The 27,776-nt window shown below is 36.7% G+C and overlaps 3 protein-coding genes across 6 annotated transcripts in view; 2 read left to right on the top strand and 1 right to left on the bottom strand.

Moving 5' to 3' along the window:
* Nucleotides 1-1,906, top strand: part of LOC126762728 (protein bric-a-brac 1) — a 211,921-nt gene extending 210,015 nt beyond the window's left edge. For 2 of the 4 annotated variants that reach the window (XM_050479691.1, XM_050479692.1), the window contains 2 exons: nucleotides 57-481; nucleotides 550-1,906. In XM_050479691.1, coding sequence (XP_050335648.1) covers nucleotides 57-481; nucleotides 550-1,698 — 1,574 coding nt within the window. In that variant the 3' untranslated portion in view covers nucleotides 1,699-1,906. The remainder of the gene's footprint in view (nucleotides 1-56; nucleotides 482-549) is intronic. The other 2 variants (XM_050479694.1, XM_050479695.1) reach the window with 2 other exon arrangements.
* A 3,619-nt stretch (nucleotides 1,907-5,525) lies between these two features.
* On the bottom strand, nucleotides 5,526-8,110 carry LOC126762729 (oxysterol-binding protein-related protein 11). The gene is made up of 3 exons (XM_050479696.1): nucleotides 7,767-8,110; nucleotides 7,309-7,705; nucleotides 5,526-7,239 (listed from the first exon to the last, which is right to left on the bottom strand). The coding sequence occupies exons 1-3, from the start codon at nucleotides 7,852-7,854 to the stop codon at nucleotides 7,053-7,055; spliced, it is 672 nt and encodes a 223-aa protein (XP_050335653.1). The 5' UTR covers nucleotides 7,855-8,110; the 3' UTR covers nucleotides 5,526-7,052.
* A 619-nt stretch (nucleotides 8,111-8,729) lies between these two features.
* Nucleotides 8,730-27,776, top strand: part of LOC126762727 (triple functional domain protein) — a 91,594-nt gene continuing 72,547 nt past the window's right edge. The window contains exons 1-8 of the mRNA XM_050479690.1: nucleotides 8,730-10,153; nucleotides 18,182-18,737; nucleotides 18,802-20,895; nucleotides 20,951-21,756; nucleotides 21,823-21,941; nucleotides 22,084-22,935; nucleotides 23,002-23,123; nucleotides 23,821-24,024. Of these exons, the coding sequence (XP_050335647.1) occupies nucleotides 9,975-10,153; nucleotides 18,182-18,737; nucleotides 18,802-20,895; nucleotides 20,951-21,756; nucleotides 21,823-21,941; nucleotides 22,084-22,935; nucleotides 23,002-23,123; nucleotides 23,821-24,024 (4,932 nt within the window). The 5' untranslated portion in view covers nucleotides 8,730-9,974. The remainder of the gene's footprint in view (nucleotides 10,154-18,181; nucleotides 18,738-18,801; nucleotides 20,896-20,950; nucleotides 21,757-21,822; nucleotides 21,942-22,083; nucleotides 22,936-23,001; nucleotides 23,124-23,820; nucleotides 24,025-27,776) is intronic.

The raw sequence follows: 27,776 nt of genomic DNA, 5'->3' as shown, positions 1-27,776 counted from the left end.
TTCATAGCCTACAATTGACTTACTACGTCGCAATCTGCTTTTTATATTTTTTTCAGCAGACAGCTATCAATATCAATTGCAGTCCATGTGGCAGAAATGTTGGAACACTAATCAAAGTCTCATGCATCACCTGCGCTTCCGCGAACGTGGCCCACTGAAGTCGTGGCGCCCTGAAACAATGGCCGAGGCTATATTTAGCGTGCTCAAGGAGGGACTCTCACTATCGCAGGCGGCACGTAAATACGACATACCCTACCCAACATTTGTATTGTATGCGAATCGTGTACATAACATGCTCGGCCCTTCCATTGATGGTGGACCGGATTTACGACCAAAAGGGCGTGGTCGACCGCAGCGCATATTGCTTGGCATTTGGCCGGATGAACATATTAAGGGTGTCATTAAGACAGTTGTCTTCCGCGATGCAAAGGATCTCAAGGATGATAGCATAGTGCCACATTTACCTTATGGTCGGCACTCGGTAAGTGTCGGACTACCTTAAATTTTGCTGGTTATTCACAGCATTACTAACTATATTAGTATTTCTAGCCCATGTTTCCATTTCAGGATGGTCCGCTTAACTACCCTGGTATGAGTGGTCCCTGTCCGAATGGTGTGCCCACACCCACCGGTGATCAGATGTCGCAAGAAGCCACCGCTGCCGCTGTGGCCGCCGTAGCACACAATATACGCCAGCAAATGCAATTGGCTGCAGCCGTACAACATCAACATCCGTCGGAGGGTCCTACGGGTCCTGGTTTATTCAATATACCTCCGCATTTGCAACCACATTTAGCCGCCGCAGCATCGGCTGGAACTGGTGGCGCTGCGCCAGGTGTGCATGGCTCTGTACCGCTACCAAAGACGAGCATATCTCCTGCGTTGAGTACCACATCGAACCCTAGCGCGGGCACAATGCTTGGACCGCGGCATGCTCCATCGCCCTGCGGTCCTGGTTTGTCCGGTCTCCCGCCGAACATACCGCCCAGCATGGCGATGGCGCTGCATATGGGTCGTTGCGATCCAACCGGTGTACTCAGCCAACAGCAACAGCATCAGTTGCAACACCTACACATGCAACAGCAGCAAGCATTGCAGCAGCAACAACAGCAGCATCATCAGCAACAGCACCAGCAGCAACAACACGGATTTGGTTACGGTGTTAGTTCCATACCTCATCATGGCGCAGCCTCAGCATCAGCAACAGCAACATCATCTTCCAGTCAACATTACCAACAGCACCAACTCCAGCACCAGCAGCCACAAGCTCAACAACAACAGTTGCATCAACACCAGCAACACCACCAATCAGCGAGTGTTGGTGCCACAGCCACAAAAGCGAAATGCCCCTCCCCCTCATCGTTGCTTGAACATCGTCGCAGCAGTCCAAGCGGCAATTCACACCTACACTCTACACTCACCGAGTTAGGCTTGGATATGGGCTATAAGACAACGCGTAGCAGCGCTTACTCACCAACTCGTCTCTTCTCCGAAGACTTGGCAGCTTTGGTGGGTGCTAGCGAAGACTCACCTCCGGGCACAACGGCGTCCTCCACAAATGTTAGCAGTACCAGCACAGTGACGACGCCGGCAATGTCCGGCAGTCACGCGGATGTTAGCATTACCTCGAGTGCAACGAGCGGTAATATAAGTTCCAGTAATATAAAAATCGAACCCATCACGACAAGTAGCGAATAAACAAAATACATTACTTTCCTACATAGTTAAGATGTCGTTATGTTCAATCGATTTAATTTATTTGTAACCACAACCAGTTGGAGGCATACTTTTTTGGAGGAAAAATTTTCGTGTTATCGAAATTTGTGTTAAAAATTCGTTGTCCTTTTAAAGTTCTTTACTCTTGTTGAGTATAAAAACCCTTTTTTCATAAATCTTTGTCTGACTCGTTTTAAACTTTCCAAACTTTGGTTTTCTAGAGATCTCTGCAACGCAAATGAAGCTTTCGCGGACAAAATTATTTTCAGAGAAAATAGGCGATAGGAATACAAATATTCTTAATATTTTTTTAAACTGTAACTTACACTCTTCATTTCCTACAATACCGTCATACCTCCATTAAGAAAAATAATTTTCTACCCGGACTGAACTGACCTAAGACAAATTCTAGTAAGATCCTCTACGGTCAACCTTATACTTTCTAACTTAAAACCACCAAAATTCTTTCAAAACGAAGTTCCTAATAACCCTACCTTGACTTCAAATATACGACTTAAAAAAGCTTGGACAAGTAAAGACGGTTAGTGATCCTGCAAAGACTAAAGCCACACATATTGTTTAAAGCTTTAGGAATCTATTCCTCGATTTAATATTCCATTATCGATACACTTAACCTAGTGATGCTACAACTTCATTAACCCGTTTGAAAGTAAGCCTCATTGGCAGCGATTACCCTCCGCCCCCCTTCCACAGAAACTTCTATTCAAGTTTGACGTTTTCCACGACCAGAATATCCTACAAATCGTAAAAGTTCTATTCTGTTTATACTCAACCTCAAAACGTTTTGCCTCCAAATATACATACAAAATTATTTATAAAATAATCTCTATTTAGGGTTTTAATTTGCTTACCATTAAATATAAGTAATACTGATCAAAATAATTACATATATCAGAAGTCTTAAGAGCAAATACAAAATTATCACAACCGAAATTGGGTTAAAATTTTAATTTTAAAAAATTTGATTTAAAAATATCATTATAAAAATATCGACAAAAAACCTTTTCGAAAGTTTGTAAAACTTTTTTAATTTTATTAAAATACATAAATATATTTAGTATGTATACCAAATAGGAGTATTCTTCCTAAGTAAAAAAATAAAGAAATATGTCATATTTAGAATGCAAAAAAAAAAATAATAATAATAATAAATATACATGTATTACGTTAAGTTTGGGTGTAAAATGTACCTACATGCAGTAGGGGTACTCAAGCAACGATTTAAAAAATGTTAATATCGACACTTTTGTAAAGTATGAACAATTTTGGTTAAACATTGGGTATTAAATATTTTAAACTTAAAATTACAATATCACAAGAGGCTTTCTATACTTTTTCAGTCAATGAAAATGATAGCTAAATAAAGTGCTGAATAGATCAAAGATCATGAAAACTGCATTCAGAGCTCTACTCAATTTTTTCAGAATGCGTTATATAGTTTTTGGCCTTCCGCACTTACTCAGCTAATGAAAATAATTGCTGAATATAGAACCAATAGCCGAACTATATAAAATTGGATTTGGAATTACAGTCAACAGAAAATTTTCGAAAGTTTTAAATTTTTTTAGAAACAATTTCGATTACATGACAAAATTCGTTGCACGAACACCCCTAATGTTTAAATTATATTGTTTTTGAAAATATCAAAAGTAGCTATGAAGCATATTTCACTCACTACAATGCAGCGATCTCTTAAACATTAAGTCAATTGTTCTTTCATATTAAAATACAATGTGTATGTGTTTCACTGTACAGTATTCCCTCATTAAGTACATTCCAACCTAGCATGCAATTTGACGAAAACATACACAAAGAACACTAACCAAATATAAAAGAAAAATAAATATTTATAAAAACATGAAGTATAGTATTTCGAAATGTGTGCCCAATTCAGTTAAATGAAATTGTTTATGAAGAATAATATTATTATTTACATATTTATACAAAAAAATGTACAAAATTAATATAAAATTTGGAGAAACAAAATTCTTAAAAGTGAATTATGCTTTAAATTGAAAATATTTTTGGTAACAAAAAAGTCAAAGAAACGGAAGTAAAAACTAAATTAAATGTTTAGAACTTTTTAATGAAAAACGAAAAAACTATAATTATAGCGAACAAAATTGCAACCAATGCCTTTCGGAATGAAATTCAAAAATATAAAAGTGGAAAAAACCGTAAAAATTAAAAGCAAATAATGTAAATTAATTATTATTGTATTATTAAAAATGATGACAAAGCGTGTATGACAAAAATTTACTATTTATACACTTGTGGAATTTTAGGAAAATTTAGGAACAACAAAAGAAACAAAAACAAACAAAATTAACAAAATTAAAGACGAAAAATTTATATTGAAATGCAAAATTTTAGACTGATCTTTATGCGAACTGTGCGAATTCGTGAAATGTGGCAAATTGGTTTAAGGTTATGAAATTAGTTAAATGTTTTTAAAAAATTTAGTTTTTATATATTTATACATTTATTCATTTTTTATTTATTAATTTTTTTATGACACCTTTTTGTTAATTTTAATTTGTTGTAGTTAAACAAAATACGAAACTATATTTCAATTAATATTTTTTTTCTATAACCAAAATATAACTATATTTACACGAATCATACACAATATATCATATTATATTTGCTTCATTATATCTTCATTTTTATACTCTCGTTTAAATTTGTATACATTGAACAGGGTACTTTAAGAAACGTCGGAGCCTCTACAAAATACATTTATATGTACATATATACTATATAAACGATCAGCATGATGAGCTGAGCCGATTTATGCTATAAGAAATACCTCTGTAAAGGGTATTGTAACTTCTTGTGTTTATTTTTTACTTATTATTATTTTTCATCTTTCACTTTAACATCTCACATTTTATAAAAAAAAAACTATTTAAAAAAATATTTATTATTTGACTAAAATATAAAATTTTGTAAATAATATATAATTTTATTTACGATATAAACAACTACATATGTTAACCATTTTGAAATTATTTATATCCAAAATTTGTATAAAGTGCCTTCTTCCAATTAATATTTGTTTATTTTTTTTCCTACAAGCCCTTATATTAAATTTTTCAAAATTTCCTAACCAAAAATTTGCCAATTTCATGCACAGCAACAAAACGTATTGCACATAAGGAAAATTGTGAAAATAATACATTTTTATATGTTTATATAAAACATTTCGGATAGATGAACTTAAAAAGTATAAACAGTTAACAAATTGATTTAGTACCTAATATTTTAATGAAGAAAATATTTCGGCCCAAACAAAATCGAATTTTAGGCAAATAATTAAATAATTTTTTCGCATTTTTTTTTTTGTTTTGTAAAAGCACACAGAAAGCATACTATAAATGTCAAAAAGAGGGAGAAAAACTTCAAAAACATCAAATTAAAACAAAATATAAACTTTATATAAAAAATAATAAGCTCACATAAGTTTCATGTTTTTCAAACAAAGCAAATAGAAATAGTTGAAAGTCCTTTAGCTTAATTATTTACTAAAAACAACAACTGATTGCAGCTTTGTACTTAGCGGTCACTAACTGGAATCATAAACACAATAGAAACAACCATAGTGTACATAGAGAACCAGCTAAGAAGAATAATTAATGTAAATATGCTTACTTGACAAATTATTTGTTTGTAATGTATGAGTTGATATTTCATTCATAATTGTCATATGTATAACATAAAGTTTTCTGGTTTTTGCTTTGAAATTGTGAAACTATTTTTCCAAAAATTAATAAAAACCAAAAAAGAAAAATAATTCTTGGTTAGTTTTATTTGAAATCTTATAATAATTCTAAGAGTCAAATTTACAAAGCACAATGTTTTTGTTTTTTAAACAAACTGCGTTGTATCGGTTAATGAGAGAAAACTACCAAACCCGTTCATGTATACATTGTCAAATAAGCATACTGCCAACGGCTGGTTTACTGTGTACTGTGGAAAAACCAATGGGGAAAAATAAAGGAAATAGAACAAACGGAACTCTAAATAAATTTTGTTACCGAAAGTAAGCAAAAAACACAAAACAAAATCAACAATAGACACATTTAAAAAATAACGTAAAGCAGCATAAGACATAACCTAAGAAGCATAAGTCTTCAGCAACCATCACAGCGACATTATATTAAGTAACCACTTGTCTACCACAAGCTTAAGTGTGTAAATGCTTATGTTGCAACCTAAAAATAATAAAGTAATTTATTGGTAACCCACTTTGGTCCAAAGTAATACTACACTTCATTGCCGACCCAAAAAAAAATATATATGTATATGTTTCCGCACACACTCAACTCCCCTATGTAATTACGAACTTCGACAACAAAAATTGTAAAACAATTCAAAGTCACAATATCCGTCAAATGGAAGCCCAAGTACTGCAAAATATAATGTAAAATCTGTAATATGTTCCATGAATTTAAGCGGTATTAAAACGCACACACACACAATATGTTTTCTTGCCGTATATAAAATATTAACTGTATTTATATGTATGTATGCATGTGTAAGCAAAACTCAAACCAAAAATGTAGTGTTTACTCCAGAAAAAACAAATCAACAAAGTGCATGTTTTTTTTTTTTTAATTTTTCTCGAATACCCATTAACCACAGCTGTGCAGCAAAGGAAGATTCTTAAATGTATGATGCGGCCTTTATGTAAGTGGGCAACAGAAGTGGTATGTAAAGGAAACAATTAGTTTAATAACACAAGTATAAACTCTAAGTTAATTATGTGCGAACGATGAACGATTAAATGATGGTATTATAATTATAACTGTAATTGCAGCTAAGTAACGTAGTAACTTTATTTTATTCAGTAAAATATACAAAGGATGGAAAATTAAAATTGTGTTTTAATTTTCGGGTTGCGAAAACAGTAAGTTCTTATTGTTGTTGTTGTATCGGTAAAAATATTGCTGAAATAAGAAAGTACTATTTTCGAAAATAACTGTAAAGCACACGCACGACGTTAAAATACAAACCATGGTTTTTGTTACAATTTTTGGCTTAATAAGTGTGCGTTTATTTAATTTCTTTGAATGTTTTAGTGCCTAAATGTATATGATTATATAACTATTATTTAATGCAATATATTGCAATGTGATATATATGCATGTCATATTTGTATATTATATATAGCTGTATTAACGCTTAATGATAACGTAAATTTATAAACATTTGAAATGGAAAAGAGCTGATTATACAATATACAGCTTTAGATGTATGTATGTATGTGTGTATGTATCGACAATCGTGTTAACAATAATATTATTATTGCTCGCTTAGTAAACACCCGCAGATTCTATGCTAGTGCTGTGAGTCTCTTCATGTCGTTGCAATAGGCTCAAACACTGATGCAAACATTGTGTACTGGCTGTCGAAATGGCTTTCAGCAAAAGTAAATCCGGGTCTGTCGGCGAAAACGTCGCACATTCAATATTCTCGATTGAACGCGCTAATGCGGCATTGCTAGAAAATTGCATAAAAAACAAATGTAGATATAACGAAGTAATGTATTACTTGCACATATTTGCTCACCATTGTTCGGTTAGGTAGAGCGCTTGTCTCGCTGATACCATTGCATCCGAAGCGGCCAACAGCTCTCGCGGTGGCAGTGTTGATGAATTACTTATATCCATAGCTTTCGTATGACTCTCCACGACTGCTCGCAATCCATCAACCCATTCTTGTCGTGAACGTGCGTCAGCTGCACGTAGTTTCAATGTATCGCCAGAGGCACAGCCGATAGAGAAGGTGCGCGAATCTTCGTCACTAGGACAAACTACGGCGCCTGCCAAATGTACTTGTCCGCGTGGGGCGCCAGCTAGCACCTGTGCCGATGGTGCTGATTCATCACCAGTCGAAGAAGAGTCACACAAATAATAGCTCAGTGTACCGGTCTGTGAATCCACCGTGAACCAGCGATATTGCCAACCTATAAATGTTTATGTGTATGCAATTTTAAGCATTTTATGGTTTGTTAATCAAGGACAAACCTTTCATTACATTGGTGTATTTGAATAGCAGTCCATGCAATGGATGACGCAAGGTTTGATTTAGCACACGGTTTATATTGGTATCCATGTTGGGAGGATGAATATTCTCGTTTGACAATTCGTTTGTGGTTGTAATCACTTCAGTTTTGCTAAACGTTGTTAGTGTTGATGTACTCCCAGCTAATGTTAGTTGTTTGTGTTTTGATTTCCTTTTGCGGTGCTCTAGGGTTAATTTGATTTTACGTAGAATTTTTGCAAATTTTGATGGAAAATAAATAATGTGAAAATTTTAGAAATATCTAAGCAAATGCAATAAAAACACAATTGTCAACAGAAAATGTCATTTTGACATTTCATTTAAAATGCATTCACTTCTAAAGCAGATATGTTGTAAAAACTTGAACGGTTCTCCAATCAGAACAGCAATATCACTTCTTTTAAAAGAATAATGAGGAATATGCTGCTTTATGGAAAAAAATGCTGAATACAAATTTGGACATGTATTTAAATATTTTTGGGGTTATTTTGAATTAATATTCTCTCATATTATTTAAATTAGCAAACGAATGTTTGTGATTTTCTTGACTGAACAATACAATTACTCCGAACGAACTTTCTTTCGTTCGGCACCTAAGCATACGAGAGATTTCTCCAAAATGCAGACTTGCATTATTTAAACAAAAATATATAACAATCTACATACTTTTATGTTGACAGATAGCTCTTACACCATTTTTTAAATTAATAACAACATATTTATCAACTAAATATTTTATTTTTATATTTTGCCAATTTCTATTAAATATATACATATAACCTTAGAAAATTATCGAAATATATTTCAAATAATGCCTATATTCGGATATTTGTTATTGTTTGCTCTCTATTTACACTCTTCTTTTACGTGCTTGTTTTCTTTGGCATCATTCGTGTTTTCGTTGTCATCGACAACAGTGGAGAGTTTGGAGAGAGCTCCATTGAAAAAAAATTGTTTCGTTTCGTTCTCATATTGGGCAGTAAATCCTCCAGCAAAATTTGTAATTTTTAACCAGAAATAGATAAAATTTAAAACTTATGAAACTGCAAAATGAATATTCTAACTACGTGATATTGAAATTTTATTTAAATTGTGCGAATTTGTTGTGAAATAGTGGTTTTCCGGCAATATACAATTTCTCAAAAAATCAATGACAGCAAAAAACAGCGGAGCACCACCATCATCAGCACCATCAGGAGGAGCAAAAGAATAGCGAGAGGAAACTGAAATTGTTGCGAGTGTAATAGGAGGATGAAGAAGAAGCAACCATAGGCAAGTAGTTAAACAGCAATCAGCGAAATCAGACAGTGTACCAGTCCGCTGGCCGCAACCAGCACCGACTACAAAAACGTTCTTTCAATTTGCGTTTGTGTGTTTTGGAAGCAATGCTCCAATGAATGATGAGTTGTAGTTAAAGATGAAGAGTAACACAAAGAATATCCGAAAAGAGATAAATACAATAATAATGAAAAGTTTAAAATAGAAGAAAATGAACCAAAATTTGGAATGGTGCTGTTGACGTTGTTTTATTAATGCTGCTGAAGCCGACGTCGACTTCGACGACGATTGTGACGGCTACGTTGGGTAGCACATAAGGCATGAGACGATGCATTGTAAACGGAAATATCTTCGACAAGTAATAATTGCACAATGCAAATTAATAAATTATTAGCTCAGAGAAACAATATAATAAGCACAAAGTTGGAAAGTGTAATGAGAAATGTCACATTTAATTAATTTATTAAACATTAAAATAAATTGAGAAAAAAGATATTGTGGGGAGAATTTAGGGGCGTTAGAACTTTAAATCTGATTAAACAACATAATTTCCCACCATGTGTGAATTGTAATAATCTGGTATATTGTGATTTTCTTTTATTATTGCATGAGTCAACTTTGTTGGTTCGCATTCGGTGTTAGGTGACAAATAAAAATATTAATTAAAAAGTGGTTGCAAGTGAGCACATACATATGTTTTGAAGTAAAATACCAACGAAAAATCCGAAGTTAGTTATGGCGGTAAAAAAGAAAACATTTGCTGAACGTAAAAACCGTGAAAAGGTCGACAGAAAAATCGATTAACACACCTGTAAACATTGCCAACAAAGAACTTTTACCTTAAAAGAGGAAACTAACATAACCTTTATTGCGTACCATAAATATAAACAAATATGGACGGACAAAGGGCGCGGGATATTTTAACACTGCTTCAGGAGCGTGTTGTATGCCTCACTGGTGGTCGTGATAGACGAGGTGGTCCCTTGTTATGCTTTCCAGCAACACCAAAACGAGATCGACTTAAACCGGAGGACTTACGTCGTTTGCTTAGCTATTTAATTATGATACCAAGGTTAGTATTTAATAATTTTAAAATTCTTATATCCATACAAGATTCCATATCAATATGTATAAGACTAACTATTAACATTGTAAATGTTTTTGCCTTTGCAATTCATTCTTTAGCATTTTACTGTCCGCCAGTTCTGAAGCTTTAATGTAAAAATATCTCTAAAATCAAAACTAAAATTTTCAGTTAAGTTCCTGTTCCTTAGTCAGACCACAGAATTGTCGAGGGCAAAGTTATATAAATTACCAATTATTTAATTTTATTTCCTTGCATCACTCTCTTGTTTTTACACTCAAATTTTGCAAGCATTTTCTCCGCTTGGGTTTTGCATTGCTTATCTTCCACTATCCGCTTTTTGAACAAAATATTGGTGAGGGAAATTTCACTTCATACACGTGATTGTATAAGCATGGTTGCATATTGCAGCATGATTCATCTAAGTGTTATGCGTTATGGACTCCAAAGCGCCAGGCTTCAGGCTTAATGCAACCTGCGCACATATGGTGTGTCAGCCGGTATATAATATTCGCTATATTCAAGCTTAAACAATTGTTTATGCGTGTGTGTAGTAAATTGTACATTGTATGTGAACTCCTTTACAAATTGTGTTTTAGGAAAAAAAAACACTAAAAATAATAGCTTGCATAGTAATAAAAATTTTGAAACAGGCACTCGGAAACGAAAGCGAATTATTGTTTTTGTCTAAAAGAAAATGAAAAATGAAAAGGAATATAAATAACACAAAAAAGATTTACATGAGCATGTTGTCACTTCAAAACCTCCCAAAGAGGCTTCGCCACTGTCGAATACATTAATTTACGTATAAGGAAACTACACAAATTAAAAACTACAAAAAATAAACTAAAACTATATACATAAAGTGGCAGTGAGGAACCTCACAATTGCACGCAACGCCCCAACAAAGCGCACAATTAAAAATAAAAACGAAAGCAAAAGAACAATAAAAAGAATAAGGCAGCTCCAATGTACAAGGCGAATGAAAAAAGTACGAGTGAAAAATTACGCAAAATAAACCAAAGAACAAAAACCAAAACAACAAGAACAAATAAATCTAAAAGACAAAGAGCAGCAATGGAGAAGCACACTACAAAGATATGTCGAGACTTTAGGCAACTTTGGAGAAGGTGACGGCGACAGTTACAAAAATGAGGAAAACAACGCCGGTGGCTACGTCGGCGACGCGACTTTGGCGACGTTATTGCCTGCTTGCCTGTCTGCCGAAGCGATGGCAGTGCCACGAACAACGCCTCCTACTACGCCGGCATCATAAACATCATTGTCAGCGAACGTCGACAACAGTGCCAAAACACACAGTGGTATAAATTTCTAAGGAAATCCATAAGCGCTCAAAATACGTCTTTTGCATAAATACATTCGTAATAACACAAAAATACAAATGATATATGTCTTCGCATAAGTGTATATACATACATACATAACTATGTAGGCAGCTAAATATATAAAATACCCTGCATTAAATCGAAGTTGTTCAAGGCCAGGCAAGACCAAATATTTTTTCACAAATAGTTGGTGAGCCACAGGCAATATTATTGGAAAAACATGAAAAGAAGAGTTAAGTTCGGGTATAACCGAACATTTTATACTCTTGCAAGGATTAAAGCCTAGGGTGAGATTTCAGCCGATTTTATTCATTCTGAGCACAGATGTGCACCGTTACAGTAGAGGCGCGCTAATCCGGATCAATTAAAACCGGCCCCTATCCGGAATATAAGGAAATCCGGATTACCAAAGACATATCAGAACTATGTATTATGAAAAAATATTTATAAATTTCTGTTTGTTTGTTATAACAAATAATACACATGTTCCAAAAAAACAAAAAAAAACTTAAACCAATAAAGCATAAAAGCGAATGTAGTGAATAATAAACACGTGATCCGGATTAGAGAATACGGATAGAGAATGCAGGTCCGGATTACAAGGGACATAATAGAAATTTTGAGTTTTTTAACCGTGTCCGGATTACAGTGGAATCCGGATTAGGCCATGTCCGGATTAGCGGGCCTCTACTGTATAAGAAAAACACACTATCTCAATTTGATTAAGATAACTCACATATTGGCCGATATATGCGGTATAAAGTCACCCGAAAGATCGAAAATCTTTATATTAAGTATATGGGGCTAAAAGAAGTGTTGTCCCGAATCAACCCATTTATAGAACACAAACATACTACGATCAGAAAATTCTCTCTGAATTTCAATCAATAAATCCAACACATTGACCAATATTTTCGGTAAAAACTCAATTACTGCGGTCCACATATGCAGTACCTAGGGACTTTTATACCCTGAACAGGGTATATTAAGTTTGTCACGAAGTTTGTAACACCCAGAAGGAATCGTCGGAGACCCTATAAAGTATATATATAAATGATCAGTATGTCGAGCTGAGTCGATTTAGCCATGCCCGTCTGTCTGTCCGTCTGTCTGTCTGTATATATGTATACGAACCAGTCCCTCAGTTTTTAAGATATCGTTTTGAAATTTTGCAAGCGTCGTTTTCTCTTCAAGAAGCTGCTCATTTATCGGAACGGGCGATATCGGACCACTATAACATATAGCTGCCATACAAACTGAACGATCGGAATCAAGTTCTTACATATATGGACAACTTTCACATTTGACAAGATATATTCACGAAATTTGGTGTATATTAGTTTCTAAGGCAGCATTGTAATCTCAGATCGGTTAACTATAGCATATAGCTGCCATACAAACTGAACGATCGGAATCAATATCTTGTATGGACAACTTTCACTTTTGACAAGATATATTCACGAAATTTGGTATATATTATTTTCTAGGGAAACAATGTAATCTCGGAAGAAATTGATCAGATCGGTTAACTATAGCATATAGCTGTCATACAAACTGAGCGATCGGAATCAAGTTCTTGTATGGCCAACTTTCACATTTGACAAGATATATTCACGAAATTTGGTATATGTTATTTTTTAAGGCAACAATGTAATCTCTAAAAAACTTGTTCAGAACGGATTACTGAAGCATATAGCTTCCATACAAACTGAACACATAGTTACTAACAGAAATGCACCTATGAAGGGTATTTAGCTTCGGTGCAACCGAAGTTAACGTTTTTTTCTTGTTTTGGTTCGATTTACCTAATTTTTAGTCATAAGGTGGCACACCTTAATTGCACTATTCGTGGAAAGCTTTATCCTGATATATTAACTCATTCTTAATTTAGAACTGTGATATATGGGAAGCAGGATATATGTAGGTAAGATAGGATAAGATCTCGAGATATGTGATTTCAGCTAAAAATGGGCCCAATTTTTACCCCGGCGCAAGGCGAATTTGGATGCTGTTTAACGGTTTATGTAGAAGATATGTACATTAAACTTATTAGAGGGCCAGAGTACGCCAATTTTTTTGAAATTTTCTGTTCTCAGCTGCCTGCGATCCCATGTGGGAAATTATAGTTTTATATCTTAATTTAGTGCTTAGTTATGATACTTTATAGGTTTTCGGTTAATATCGTTTTGTGGGCGTGGCAGATGTCCGATTACGCCCATCTACAAACTCGTAATTTTTTTTGCAAAGGAACGCAAATACCAACTTTTATCAAGATATCTCAATTTTGACTCAAGTTATAGCTTATACAGACAGACCGTTATCCTGATCATTTATATATATGTATATATATATATATATATATATTATCCTACATATGTATATCTATCTAGATTAGTTTTAGAAGATACGTACAACCATGAAAAAACTATAAATTAAACTATTTGAATATTTGGCTATGCGATATATAATTGAGGTACTCAACGTGTCATAAAGTATCGTAAAATGATAAATTTTTATACTAGTTTAAAAAATTTGTTGTTGCATTGCATACTAAAATAAGTTTACGCAAATACAACTCTGAACGCTATATTTTCGAACTTTATGAGTCTATGTGAAACCCCTAAACAATATATTGGAAAAAAATTAATTAATTATTGACTCTAACGTGGATAGTATGGGGACTAGTCCTTTTTTTTTTTTTTTTTAGAAAGCTGTTGCCCTATTTATGGATAAGATGCTGCAGTAATGTGCATATTTGTGTTTGTATATACATACGTAAATGTACAAGTGTATATGACATATGTATGTATGTTTGTATGTACCGCTGAAATCTTTCAATACGTAACGTTAGTCGATATGAAGGGTTAAGTTTATTATTTAGGAGAATTTGTGAAATACATATTGCATCAAGAATGTTCTTCAAAAAGAAAAGGTTGTCGGATTGCATTATCTGAGGAAACCCGAGCAACTTTTGCATATTTACATTCTATAAACGACTTTTCACAAAATGAGTACCGACACTGTCCATCTCTTTGCATAGTCCCACTAACTCTCCGATAACATGCCCTCAGACATTACGGGGTTTGTTGTTGTTGTTGTTATAGCGGGGGGAAAGATGCCTAACGCGGGGGAAAAGATATGACAGTACTTCTCGTATAAAAATTCGGGTATGTTCTGGTTACGTAGACCCGACTGTCGGCTTATTTTAACCATGTTTCGTAGTCTCTCCGCATATCTATTCGATTATGATTTAGTTCTCTGGTGTGACGCTCTATCTATTGTACTTTTAATAATAAGATTTCACTGTTATACTGTTTGTTCTTGCATTACACATACAATCTGGTTCGACGACATTCGGAACGACCGATAAGTATTTAGCTTAATGCCTTATTTGCTGTCTCCATTCCTCAACATAACTGATTATTATTATTTTGATTATGATTATTTCTGTATACACAAGCGTGACTTTTTTGATTGGAATCTGTCGCATCAAAAATGCGCACCTTTTGGAAGCACTTTTCTCTTATCAAATCAGTGCAAACGCATTATCACATAACTGTGGAGGCTTAATGATGCATTTTACTGAGGCTGCTTTTGTTCTAAAAATACACAAACCACAAGCGAACTGCCTAATTATCTCGTCACAGACAGCTGTGTGCTGCCCACAATTCTTATCAGCATTTTCTCATAACATCGTCATAGCGGGTACGAATTCCAAGTAGTTCTATTCAGCAGCCAGCATGGCCACCATGCTCGGTCGGTTATCAGTGCGCCAGCAGCAATTTTCGAATCACCACACGCACACACATACAATACATCTATTTACTTAAATATATTGCGGCGCTTCTATTTCGAATATTGTTGCTGTTTTTCACAGATGCTCGGTTATTTGCTTTTTGTTGATGCACTCCACTTTCCTTGTACACGGCAATGGTGTCAAATTTCATGAATTTGTTTTGAGCAGTCTATGTTTATACATTGATTGTGGTTCAATGTATGTATATACCTGAGCCTGTTTATATTTATTAAGTGTGCTTGGTACCGGAAACAAACAGGCGTTGTGTGAGTAATATGAACCTACGTATGTTTTTGCAAAAGAGTTATGTATAATAAGAAATGTAAATTAGAAAATACTTTTATAAAGTTCTGCACAATATAAGTATTTACTAGAATTGTTTATAGAATTACTACAACAGCTGCTATAATCGATACTAAGTAAATACATATATTACTAACCTCAGATTTTCTAGCCATTTGCAACTTCGCGGCAGGAAACTACCTTGCTAAGGTTCTTAACCCTGCCTTATAACGTTATTTTAACCCTTTAAATCATTATGATACGTCTGGCAGACGTATCGTTGTCTTTGGGCTTTTATTGGATACCACGAAACTTTATACTTAGATAATTTATTTGTTTCTTACGTACTAAATAAAGTTCAATATATTTTCAATTACTTTATTTATTTCTTTTGTTTTTTGACGAGTTTCGTTTGTTTCAAAACGCCTACATAAAAAGACAGTCTTCTCCGAATGGGACTAAGTGTTTGTTTAAATATTAAAATAACTTTTATTTCTTTTGTTTTTTTCTTGACTTTAAAAAGCTGGTAACATGTTTTATAGCATTTTTGCACATTTTAAATATTTATATACATGAGTTACAAAGTAAAATTTTGTGCTCGTTTCATACGGATTTTTCACACTTAAAACATTTAATTTTGGGCCACCACCTGGGCCACACGACATGAGTGAACACATCTGGTTGTTGTTGTTTTAACGGTTATCAGTCCCTGTTAGGATGGTAAGGGCTATCTGTGTTGTCATCGACGTCATCTAACGGGAGTCCCAGGAAACGTGCTGTTTCGACGGGGTCGGACCAAAGGGAAAAGGGTGTTAGATGAGTGGGGTTGATAGGGCATGCAAAGAGGTGGTCAGTGTCATGCGGAGACTCGTTGCATGCTGGACTTACATTGAGTATGTCTGGGTCGATTCTGTATAGGTAGGAGTTTAACCTGCTACAATATCCAGAACGAAGCTGCGCTAGGGTCACTCGCGTTTCTCGCGGCAACTCGAGCTCTTCGTCTGCGATGGGTGATGGTTTGACTCCAAGAACGCCATTCACGGGAAGGGAGTCGGTGATGGTGTTAATGGCTCCACTGTGAATGGCGGTCAGTACCTGACGAAAGTCAGTTTCGTCCGAAGTCCGGTCGGCGTACTGTACGATGTCGTCGACGTAGTCAAGGAAGAACCTTTTGATGCTCCTAGGAGGCGGTTCCGTTCCAAGCAGATGGCTGCAAGGATGATTTCTACGAAAACATCCCAGCAGGAACTGCTTGGAGAGGAGTTCACTATGCTCCTTAACCGGGAACATAAGCGTCTCACTGTGTAGGTGATCGATAGGAGACATCAAAAGACATCCCGTAGTGGTCCGGAGTGCAGTATTCTGGCAGGTCTGGAGTTTCCTCATCTGCGTACCACTACATCCAGCCGAAGATAATGATTTTTTTAGAAAATGCTATTGTAAATTTGGGATTTCAAAATCCAGTAAATGTAGAACGGAGTCACACACCCTGTACTCACGTAATGATTCTACTTTTACTTTATATAACCCTTATAAGGTACCAACGGGTTTTCTAAACCCATAAAAAAGAAAAAAAAACGTATTTATGAGTACATTACCCACGTCATTTTATTTGCCGTCTGCTCCCAAAGAATCAAATGTGTGACAGACGCAATAGACGCATGGTTCCTATTTCAACATTTATATACATTCTTATTTAATTATGCATTCAAAGCAACACATAAAAAGAGTTAAGATACGCATACAAACCTACATACATACATATGTACCTATACGGTGTGTATATCCATTACTTTGTGGTTTGTGGTTAACTAATATCAAACAAATATATTAAAATTATTAAAATCGCGGAAAATTAGTTTAAAAGACAATATTATCAGTGTTTTCTAACGTGATCACATATTTTTGATATCTAAAATATTTTACGTACAGTAATGTGTCGATAAGTAGTAGCACAGTTCGTAAATTTTGCTTATACATACATATATAACATATGTATGCTTTTCACTATTTATTAATTTTGATTATTCCTTCAAATAAAAGTCTAACTTGTTTATTTTTTATAAAGTATAATTTAATAATTTTCGTAAGTCGTATTATTGTTATTTAACTTTTAATGTAAATAGAAAATGCTTGCTTCTTTTGTGTTAAAGTTTATTGCGTGATCTTTTTGATCACTGTATTATCCATTGCTTGCCAAAAGCTTGTTTATCCAAATATTTTTGATTACAGTAAAGAAATGAGTGAAAAGAAATTGTGTCAGCATACTAATTCATTGTAAAAAATCTTAATTTATGCAAACTTTAAACAATCGCTGTACCAATATATGTTGTGTGTGTATGTCTGTCGCAGTTCATTGCCTCATTGGGCATGTGTAATCACATATGCCGGTGCGCAGTCTGCTGTTTTCGCTCCTATTTTTACGGCTTGTGCACGTCGAGTCATTCGCACGTTCACACTGCCCCTTTTTCTCTCTCTCGTTCTCTTTTGGTCGCCCGTTTCACCCAGTCTACCGCCTTTCACACTTTTAGTAAAACATTATTTTGGCTCCAACTAATTTCACTAATTTGCTATTCTTTCATTTCTTCACAGTGATTCAGCGAAGAATCTCGGCTTCACGGTCATCATTGATATGCGGGGCAATGGCAATTGCTCCACCAACCTAAAGACAATACTCAAAGTACTGCAGGAGCACTTCAGCGCTAACATACACAACGTGGTGCTAATTAAACCGGATAATTTTTGGCAGAAGCAACGTGCTTCGATATCGACAAATAAATACAAATTTGAAACATCGAATATATCGATCGAGGCCCTACACAAAATAGCCGAGGCGCATCAATTGACTTCTGATTTTGACGGCACGCAGGCGTACGATCACCAACAGTGGACCGAATCGCGTTTGGCAATCGAAGATTTCTTTTGGCAAGCGAGCGATATGGCCGATCGCATCGACGATCTGCAGGAAGACTTGCAGCGCAATGATTTCGCCGAAGATGTTAACGGCGCGAAGCATTCACTCGATCATCACAACGAAATGAAGAAGAAAATACAAAATCTGCCGATAGAAGATTTGGAATTGCAGAGCAAGAAATTGCTAGCTAAGATCAATAAGAATGCCGGTAGCGCTGGTGTGCCTGGCAGACAGGTAAGTGCATACAGTTGAAATATGTAATTTTAATGAAAATATAAAATTTTGATTTCGTCCACAGCCCTGTGTTGGCTCCGGCGCCGACTGTGGTGGCAGTGATTCCGGCACTTCAACGCAGACGCAAAACTCTTCGCCAGCTTTTCGCGCTGCGACCAATAATCCCGACATGGCCGCGGCCATCAATAAAGCGCTGCGTCAAGTTGACCTCATACGTAATGGTCAACAACGTTTGCTCACCTTATGGCAACACAAGAAGTCCAAGTTAGACCAGTGTTTTCAATGGCGTCTCTTCGAGCAGGATTGCGAGAAAATGTTCGACTGGATATTGCACAATCGTGATGTCTTTCAGATGTCTTATGTCGAAATCGGGCATAATTATTCTGTGGCGAAATCACTGCAGGACGAGCATCAGAAATTCGCAGTCGCCTCCATGAATGTGTCAGTCAATATTGATCGCATACTTGCCGTTGCCTCACGCCTCATTGAGAGTCAACATTACGCTGCGCAACACATTAAAACACTAGCCACGCGCCTCGATCGCACTTGGAAAGACTTCGCTGCTGGTCTGGATGAACGCACGGCGGTGCTGCAATTGAGCGTACTCTTCCACCACAAAGCGGAACAGTATTGCAATAGCGTGGCCTCTTGGGCAGCCGCCTGTCAGGCCTCGCAGCCGCTACCATCGGATATACAGAGCCTGGAAACAGCAATACGTACGCATCAGTCACTGTACGAAGCCATGTGTCAGGCTTACACCGAGGTGCACTCGACCAGCAAGAAACTACTTTACCAATTGGATCATCTGGTGCAGGTGTGCAATCAACCGCCGCCACCTGGTGTACCCGATCACCGCAAGAATAGTAGCTTTAATAAATACGAGCGCCAGAACCCGGCAGCTGACTACAGTGAGGGTGCTTCACATGTGCTCGCTGTTATTCACCAAATATTGGGACATCACCGCTCACTGGAGGCGAAATGGCATCAAGAGAAGATCAGATTGCATCAAACTTTAGCGTTGCGCCTCTTCCAGGAGGATGTGAAACAAGTTTTGGATTGGCTGAAGAATCATGGTGAGGTATTTTTGCGCAAGAATACCGGTATTGGACGCAACCTGCAGAAGGCACGCGTCTATCAAAAGTCACATGAGCATTTTGAGAATGTGGCACAGAACACTTATAGCAATGCGGAGAAACTGCTCTCGGCAGCAGACGAACTGGCACGCAGTGGCGAGGCAGATCCCAATGAGATATACTCAGTTGCGCGTGAGCTAGAGTTGCAGGTTGCCAGTTTTGCCGAGCGCGTTGAGCAAAGGCGCCGCCGCTTGGAAATGGCTGTTATATTTTACACACACGAGAAAGAAGTCACTGCTTGGATTGATCAATTGCGCACCGACGTGTCCACCGATCAAACTATGCTCTCTCAGGAGAATCTCGAAGGTATCGAGCGACATCTGCAACAATTCCGTGAGCAGCAGGAGAGTACCCTCAAGGGTTGCATGCAGACCATTGCACAAGGCGAGGCGTTGTTACAGGAAATGCGCTCACTCGAATACGATGAGAATAGCTTGTCCATATCGGGACTCGAAACGACTTTAGAGAAATTAACCAAACAAAAAGTGGAATTGGAAGAACTTTGGTCAGCGCGTCAATATCGCGCTGATCTTATACTTCGTTTACGCTATTTCGAACGTGACGCAATGGAGCTCTCATCTCAGTTAGAAATTTGGTCGGAGGAGTTGCAGCATGCCGACTTGTCACGTGACTACCAAAAGGCCGAACAATTGATACGAATGCACAACGACTCCGTAACTGACATTCAGAACACCACCTACGAGGTGCTACAACAGGGACAGGACCTACTGCAAATGTTCGAAACGGCTGGCATCATTTCGATGGCGGATGCCACGCACACAGCGCAGGCGCGCATACAGTACCTCTTGGACTTTTTGGGCGAGCGTGAAATTGATCTTGAGGAACTGTCTGAAGCGAAGCGCGCGAAATTGGAGCAAGCCGTGCAGCTGTGCCAGTTTCAAAATGATGCCAATCAAGTAATATCATGGATACGCAACGGTGAAGCCATGCTGGTGGCCAGTTTTGTAACGCCCAATAGTTTGCAGGAGGCCGAACAGCTACGCAAGGAACACGAACAATTCCAGGTGCGTTTGATTCAATTATTTTTTCTTCAAATTTCAATTTTCATTACGTTCACAGGTTGCCATTGAGAAAACACACACCTCCGCCGTACAGGTGAAATATCGCGCCGACGCGCTCATCAATGCCAACCATTACGATCCACAATCGATACGTGAAATCTCAGATGATGTCACAAAGAAGTGGCAACAACTGGTCACCTACGCCGAAGAACGCCACAAACTGGTGACCGCCTCAATGAATTTCTACAAAACCGCGGAGCAAGTGTGCTCCGTACTCGACAGCCTAGAGCGTGAGTATCGCCGCGAGGACGATTGGTGCGGCGGCGGCGGCTCTAGTGATAAAGCTCAAACTATTGTGCAGCTAATTTCGAAGCATCAGGAACAGAAGGAGGCATTCCTCAAAGCGTGTACACTGGCACGACGCACCGCCGAAACATTCCTTAAATATGCAAACCGTTCGCAACAGTACTACAAGTATCAGTCGCAGGGCAACTGCGAGACGCACGTACGCACCATCCTTGATAAGCTGTTGACGCAGGAAAATCAGGTGCTCGAATTTTGGACACAACGCAAGAAATCGCTGGACCAGTGCCAGCAATTTGTGCTGTTCGAACGTAGCGCTAAGCAAGCCATCGAATGGATACACAACACCGGCGAGGCCTACCTCTCCTCACGTACCAATCTGGTGGGTAAGACACGCGAAGAGACCGAAGGTCTGCTCAAAGAGCACAACGAATTTCGCGGCACGGCAAAGGAAACTCGTGAGCGCGTTAAGCTGCTCATTCAACTGGCCGATAGTTTGGTGGAGAAAGGACATGCACACGCCAGCGCTATCAAGCAGTGGGTTGCGTCTGTCGATCAAAGGTGTGTTATGCTAAATTTTTCTTGTAATATTTTATTTCAAGTTTAATGCCATTTTTGTTGTAACAGATATAAGGACTTCAGCAATCGCATGGACACTTATAGAGAGCAGTTGGAGAAGTCTTTGGGCATGTCAATGGTAGTGCCGCTGGAGTCGGACGCAAATTCTTCGATTAGTTCTGCTTCTGGTGAGTAACCGTAAAACAACAGTTAGCGAGAGCAAAATGCTTGGAGATTAAACTTTTATACAAAATTGATTTCTTAAATTGTTCTTTTGTATTTATTCTTCAGTCATATATAATAAAATCAACAAATATGCATTAATTTCAGGCTCCACCACCGATCGCCACTCAGATCCTTCGCTGGAGGCCAAACTCACTACATCCTCCACGGCTGCATCGAAGGAGATTAACGAAGAGAAACGTAAATCCGCACGCAGAAAAGAGTTCATTATGGCCGAGTTAATGCAGACTGAACGTACCTATGTAAAAGACTTGGAGACTTGCATCAAATGCTTCCTTGAAGAATTTCGCACTGGACAGAGTGTACCAGCTGCTTTGGCCGGCAAGGAGGACACACTCTTCGGCAATATACGTGAAATTTATAATTTCCATCAGAAGATATTTTTACGCGAATTGGAAAAATACGAGACCATGCCCGAAGATGTTGGGCATTGTTTCGTCACATGGGCCACAAAGTTCGATATGTATGTGTATTATTGTAAAAATAAACCGATCTCGAATAATCTGATGGTACAACATTCGGGCACATATTTCGATGAGTTGCAACATCGACACAAGGTCGAACATCCCCTACCAGCTTTTCTCATCAAGCCCGTACAACGCATTACAAAATACCAATTATTACTCAAGGATCTACTCTCCTGCTGTGAGGAGAGTCATGGTGAAATCAAAGAAGGTTTAGAGGTTATGTTGAATGTGCCGAAGAAGGCGAACGACGCAATGCATTTGTCATTGTTGGAGAACTGTGATGTGCCCATAGATAATTTGGGTGAGGTGGTGTTGCAGGATGCATTCCAAGCTTGGGATACAAAGCAATTGATACGTAAAGGTCGTGAACGGCGTGTATTCTTATTCGAATTGTATTTACTCTTTGCCAAAGAGGTGAAGGATTCAAACGGTTCCGTTAAATATCAATTCAAAAGTAAACTCATGACAACCGGTTAGTTAGATATAGAATAATAATAATTTGCAGTCAGTATTAACTCGTTGTCGATGATTTTTACAGATATGGGCATCACCGAACACATCGAGGGTGATGAAACCAAGTTCGCTGTGTGGACAGGCCGTTCGCCAATGCTCTCCGATTGCCGTATTGTGCTGAAGGCAAATAGCTTGGAGACCAAACAAGTGGGTACAGCAAAATTTGAGCCATTTAATACAATTTTTTTTTGCTCATTTTAATATAAAATAGAAATTTGCCACCTATTTGAAAACGTACCGTCAAAAAACCTGGAAATATTCAATACGACATGAGCTAATGTTAGTTGAACCCTATTTTTAAAGTAGGGTTGGAAACTGTTTAAAATCTTTTATTCAGTGTTAGTCTAAACGAATTTTAAATGTATATCAATGTATAAAAGTTTCAAAAAGTCTAATTAATGAATTTAACAAGGCTGCCACCTCTTAATTTTTATTCGATTAAATAATTTGATATATTCGGCACCGGCTATATGTAGCATATAGCGATCGTACAAACTTACCGATCAAAACAAAGCTTTTGTATGGGAAACTTTTTTATTTGACAAAATTTGGGATGAATTTTTTTCCAAAGTAACGGTACAAACTCCGAAAAAATTGTTCAGATCGACCCACTATAGCATATAGCTGCTAAACAAACTGATCTATCAAAATCAAGTCCTTATATAGCAAGCTTTATTATTTGTGAAGGTTATATCGTCGATGAAACCGAAGTGAACGTTTTTTCTTGTTCGAACAAAATTTGGCTTAATTTGACTTAATTATACAAAAGCTGATTTCTATTATGTGTAACAATATTTTATAAGTTAAAAAACGTCTTCTCTAACTTCGTTTACTATTTCTCCAGGTGTGGGTGAAGAAAATGCGGGAAGTCATGCAAGAAACCTGCTTTTCGGGCACCTCGCTGACCTTACCGAAATCGCCGGCTAAGAATTCCGGCTCATCGCAACGTTCATCGCGTGATTTAGACGAACCACTGACGGAGAATGATCATGATCGCTGCTCATTAGCCAGCTTTGGTTCCGGCAATACCACAGATAGTGACAATAAGGTAAGTCATTTCAATACCATCACCGTAATGAAATTCGCTTTAAAAGTGAAAATAATGAGAGAAGAACGCGCTTCATGCAACCGGTTATGAGCAATCAGCACTTCCAATGTATTTGAATTGCGGCAACAATGCTAATGTATATTAGCATATTTCGCACATTTCATAGAACAATAAGGCAACAATTAGAATAAAAAGACTTGAAAACTCACACCCTCATTTTTCTGTTTCTCGCCGACACCTTAATTGTATCACATTTCCTTTGAATAACTTTTTTTTGTCTCGGTTTCTTCTTTGTTGTGTTTTTTTTTTGTATTGAGCTACACTTGCCAATAACTTTTACCTTGGTGGTCGTGGTCACCAATGAAATGCCAAGTTTTGCCAATCTATATACATATATAAAAGAAAGTTGTGTTAGTTACACCATTTATAACTCAAAAACGGCTTAACCGATTTGGCTGAAAGTTGGTGGGGAGGTAGCTTAGAGCCAGGGTAAGAACATAGGATACTTTTTATCTCTCTATATTAAAATTTAATACAACTCATAAATAAAAAAAATATATTTCAAATCATAAGCATTTTTTCAAATTTATGTCTGTAGGAATATTTGAATATTTCATTTCTTCAAAAACAAAAAAAATAAAATAAAATAAAAATAACCTCACATCTATATATATAATATGAAAGAAAGTTGTGTTGGTTACACCTTTTATAACTCAAGAACGGCTGAACCGATTTGGCTGAAAATTGGTGGGGAGGTAGCTTAGAACCAGGGTAAATCATATAGATGGTAGTAGTAGTATTATCTATGTATCAGCCAAAGTGAAGCGTGGACGGGTCCTCTAGTATTTTCATAAAATATAATAAAAATACTTTGAAGCGATCAAGTGCTTTTTTATATTTCCATCGATGTGTCTATACTTATGTAAGCACAACTGTTTGCTTAAATGGCTGGGCGCCTGTTTGCTGTCATTCGATGATTTCATCGTGCGTTTTCCCCCTTTAAAGGAAACGCCACAATAATAATAATAACAAATTGAAAGCAATGAAAACGCGAAATTAAACTCATACATTTCATCTGATCAAGTTTAACCCGGACTGACGAAAACAAATCTTTATAAACGCTTTCCAAATAGTATCCTGACTCAATAATGAATGTCAATTTAATCCTATTTATAATCCTAGGCTGAGATTGCCCTTAGTGCCTTCTACGAATTTTGATTTTTTTCTGCTCATTTTTGGAGCGTCATTCGCCAGTTTGTTGAGCTATTTCGAAGTCATATTCGTAAACCCACATTATAAGAGATGTTAAGATCCCATCGCTGGATAAGCGATTCGCATGCGGCTAGTGTTCGATGACTTCACGACCTTCACTAAATGCGGGTCAAATTTTATCACTTGGTATATTTGTGCATACTACAGGTAAAATTAGCGTATTAAAGTGGCTTCTTCTTCGACTTTCTGCCTAAAAATACTTATAATAGATCATCAAATTCCTTTTCCGTCCAAAACTTGTGTAGTATCAATCTTTATATTATAATAAAGCTCCAAATGCTTAGCTTACAATGCACCCAAGCGTACAATAAATAAGTTTTGAAATTAAATAAATATGAATGCAGGCTACAAAGAAAGCTCCCTGGTGCGCTCCACATTTGTTTATAACAGCAGCTTTTATGTCTCGCATCTGCAACAATGCCGCACCGCGGGGGTGAGCACATCATTTGGCCTACCTCACGTTGGAATTTGGTGTCGTTCCCTCTGGTGGTATATATTATCTGTATCGTATATTCTACGATGTAACTATTTTCCAGCCACGCGTTTTTCCCCCACAAGCAGGTGCGCTCATGCAGAGCATCTAACAACATCGCTTTCGTGAGTGTAAATGGAGATGGAGAGAGACAGCGACCGTGAGCGCATTTCTCAACCCCAGCAAAAGCTCCGTGCTGTAAACTAATATACTATTTATGCGGTGTCTTCTGAGTAGCTACTTATAAGCATACACTTAAATACATACTTATGTTTATTTTGATACGCAAAGCTTCGACGTATATGCTTAGAACTTTGTTTGCTTAGTATTAATTGAATTGAGATACAAGTATAATTGTTACAGAACATATGAAATTTTATAAGTTCTTGACAATTTTCAAATTTATGCATCAGTCCTTATTCAGTTCTTTTAGTAGTTTAACTTACCACCATCTTCTTTGGCAAAGTTCACTAAAATAAACAAGTAAGGAAAAGATAAGTTCTCACCGAACATTTTATACTCTCGCATGATAAAGTGATAATCGAGATTTCATTATCCGTCATTTATATATTTTTCAAATACCGTATTTTTGTAAAGTTTTATTCCGCTATCATCATTGGTTCCTAATGTATACATATATTATACAGAGAAGGCATCAGATGGAACTCAAAATAGCGTTATATTGGAAGAAGGCGTGGTTGTGAACCGATTTCACCCCTATTTCGTACACGTCATCAAGGTGTTAAGAAAACATAATATACCGAATTTCATTGAAATCGGTCGAGGAGTTCCTGAGATATGGTTTTAGGTCCATAAGTGGGCGACGCCACGCCCATTTTCAATTTTTAAAAAAAGCTTGGGTGTAGCTTCTTTCTGCCATTTTTTCCGTAAAATTTAGTGTTTCTGACGTTTTTTGTTAGTCGGTTAACGCACTTTTAGTGATTTTCAACATAACCTTTGTATGGGAAGTGGGCGTGGTTATTATCCGATTTCTTCCATTTTTGAACTGTTTATGGAAATGCCTGAAGGAAACGGCTCTGTAGAGTTTGGTTGACATAGCTATAGTAGTTTCTGAGATATATACAAAAAACTTTTCCAAAAAAATTACGTCCACATATGCCCCTCCTTAATGCGATCCTTTGTGCCAAAATTTCTTTATTTATGGCTTAGTTATGACACTTTATAGGTTTTCGGTTTTCGCCATTTTGGGCGTGGCAGTGGGCCGATTTTTCCCATCTTCGAACTTAACCTTCTTATGGAGCGAAGAAATACGTGTACCAAGTTTCAGCATGATATCTCAATTTTTACTCAAGTTACAGCTTGCACGGACGGACGGACAGACGGACGGACAGACAGACATCCGGATTTCAACTCTACTCGTCACCCTGATCACTTTGGTATATATAACCCCATATCTGACTCTTTTAGTTTTAGGACTTACAAACAACCGTTATGTGAACAAAACTATAATACTCTCCTTAGCAACTTGTTGCGAGAGTATAAAAACAAAATCTGACTTCCTCTGGATTAAGAAAAAGTTTTTTTTATTATTACTGTCAAAATCCTAATAACTACGAGAAAAAATATGCGATAAATAGAATATATAATAATATAATAATAAAATTCGCCGTATCATAACCGATCGCATATTGTCGTTAATTACTGTTACTATTCTTTTTGTTATTTAAAAACTTTCGAATAACAATAACAGTATACTGCCAGACATTTTAAAATGCCTACATAACCACTTCAATAGAATCTAAATCTGCTGATATTTTCATATATGTATATAAGCATCTTCCAATAAATATTTCCACATAATGTCCCCGAAAAATCAAATAATGTGATCCACTCCATAATTTTATTCCTTTTGTCACGTTTATTTAATTTCGTAATTTAATCTCATTTTTTATTGCTGCCTTGCCAATCAAAGAAAGACAATAAAGCGTTGCCTACTATTAGGTGCATTGCAAAAGTCCATATAGGTATGTAAACATTTGATGGAGGC

The sequence above is a fragment of the Bactrocera neohumeralis genome, chromosome 6, assembly GCF_024586455.1.
Source record: "Bactrocera neohumeralis isolate Rockhampton chromosome 6, APGP_CSIRO_Bneo_wtdbg2-racon-allhic-juicebox.fasta_v2, whole genome shotgun sequence".
NCBI classification, from domain to species: Eukaryota; Metazoa; Arthropoda; class Insecta; order Diptera; family Tephritidae; genus Bactrocera; species Bactrocera neohumeralis.
Note: the sequence above shows the minus strand (reverse complement) of the source record. Positions and strands in the feature narration are given on the sequence as shown.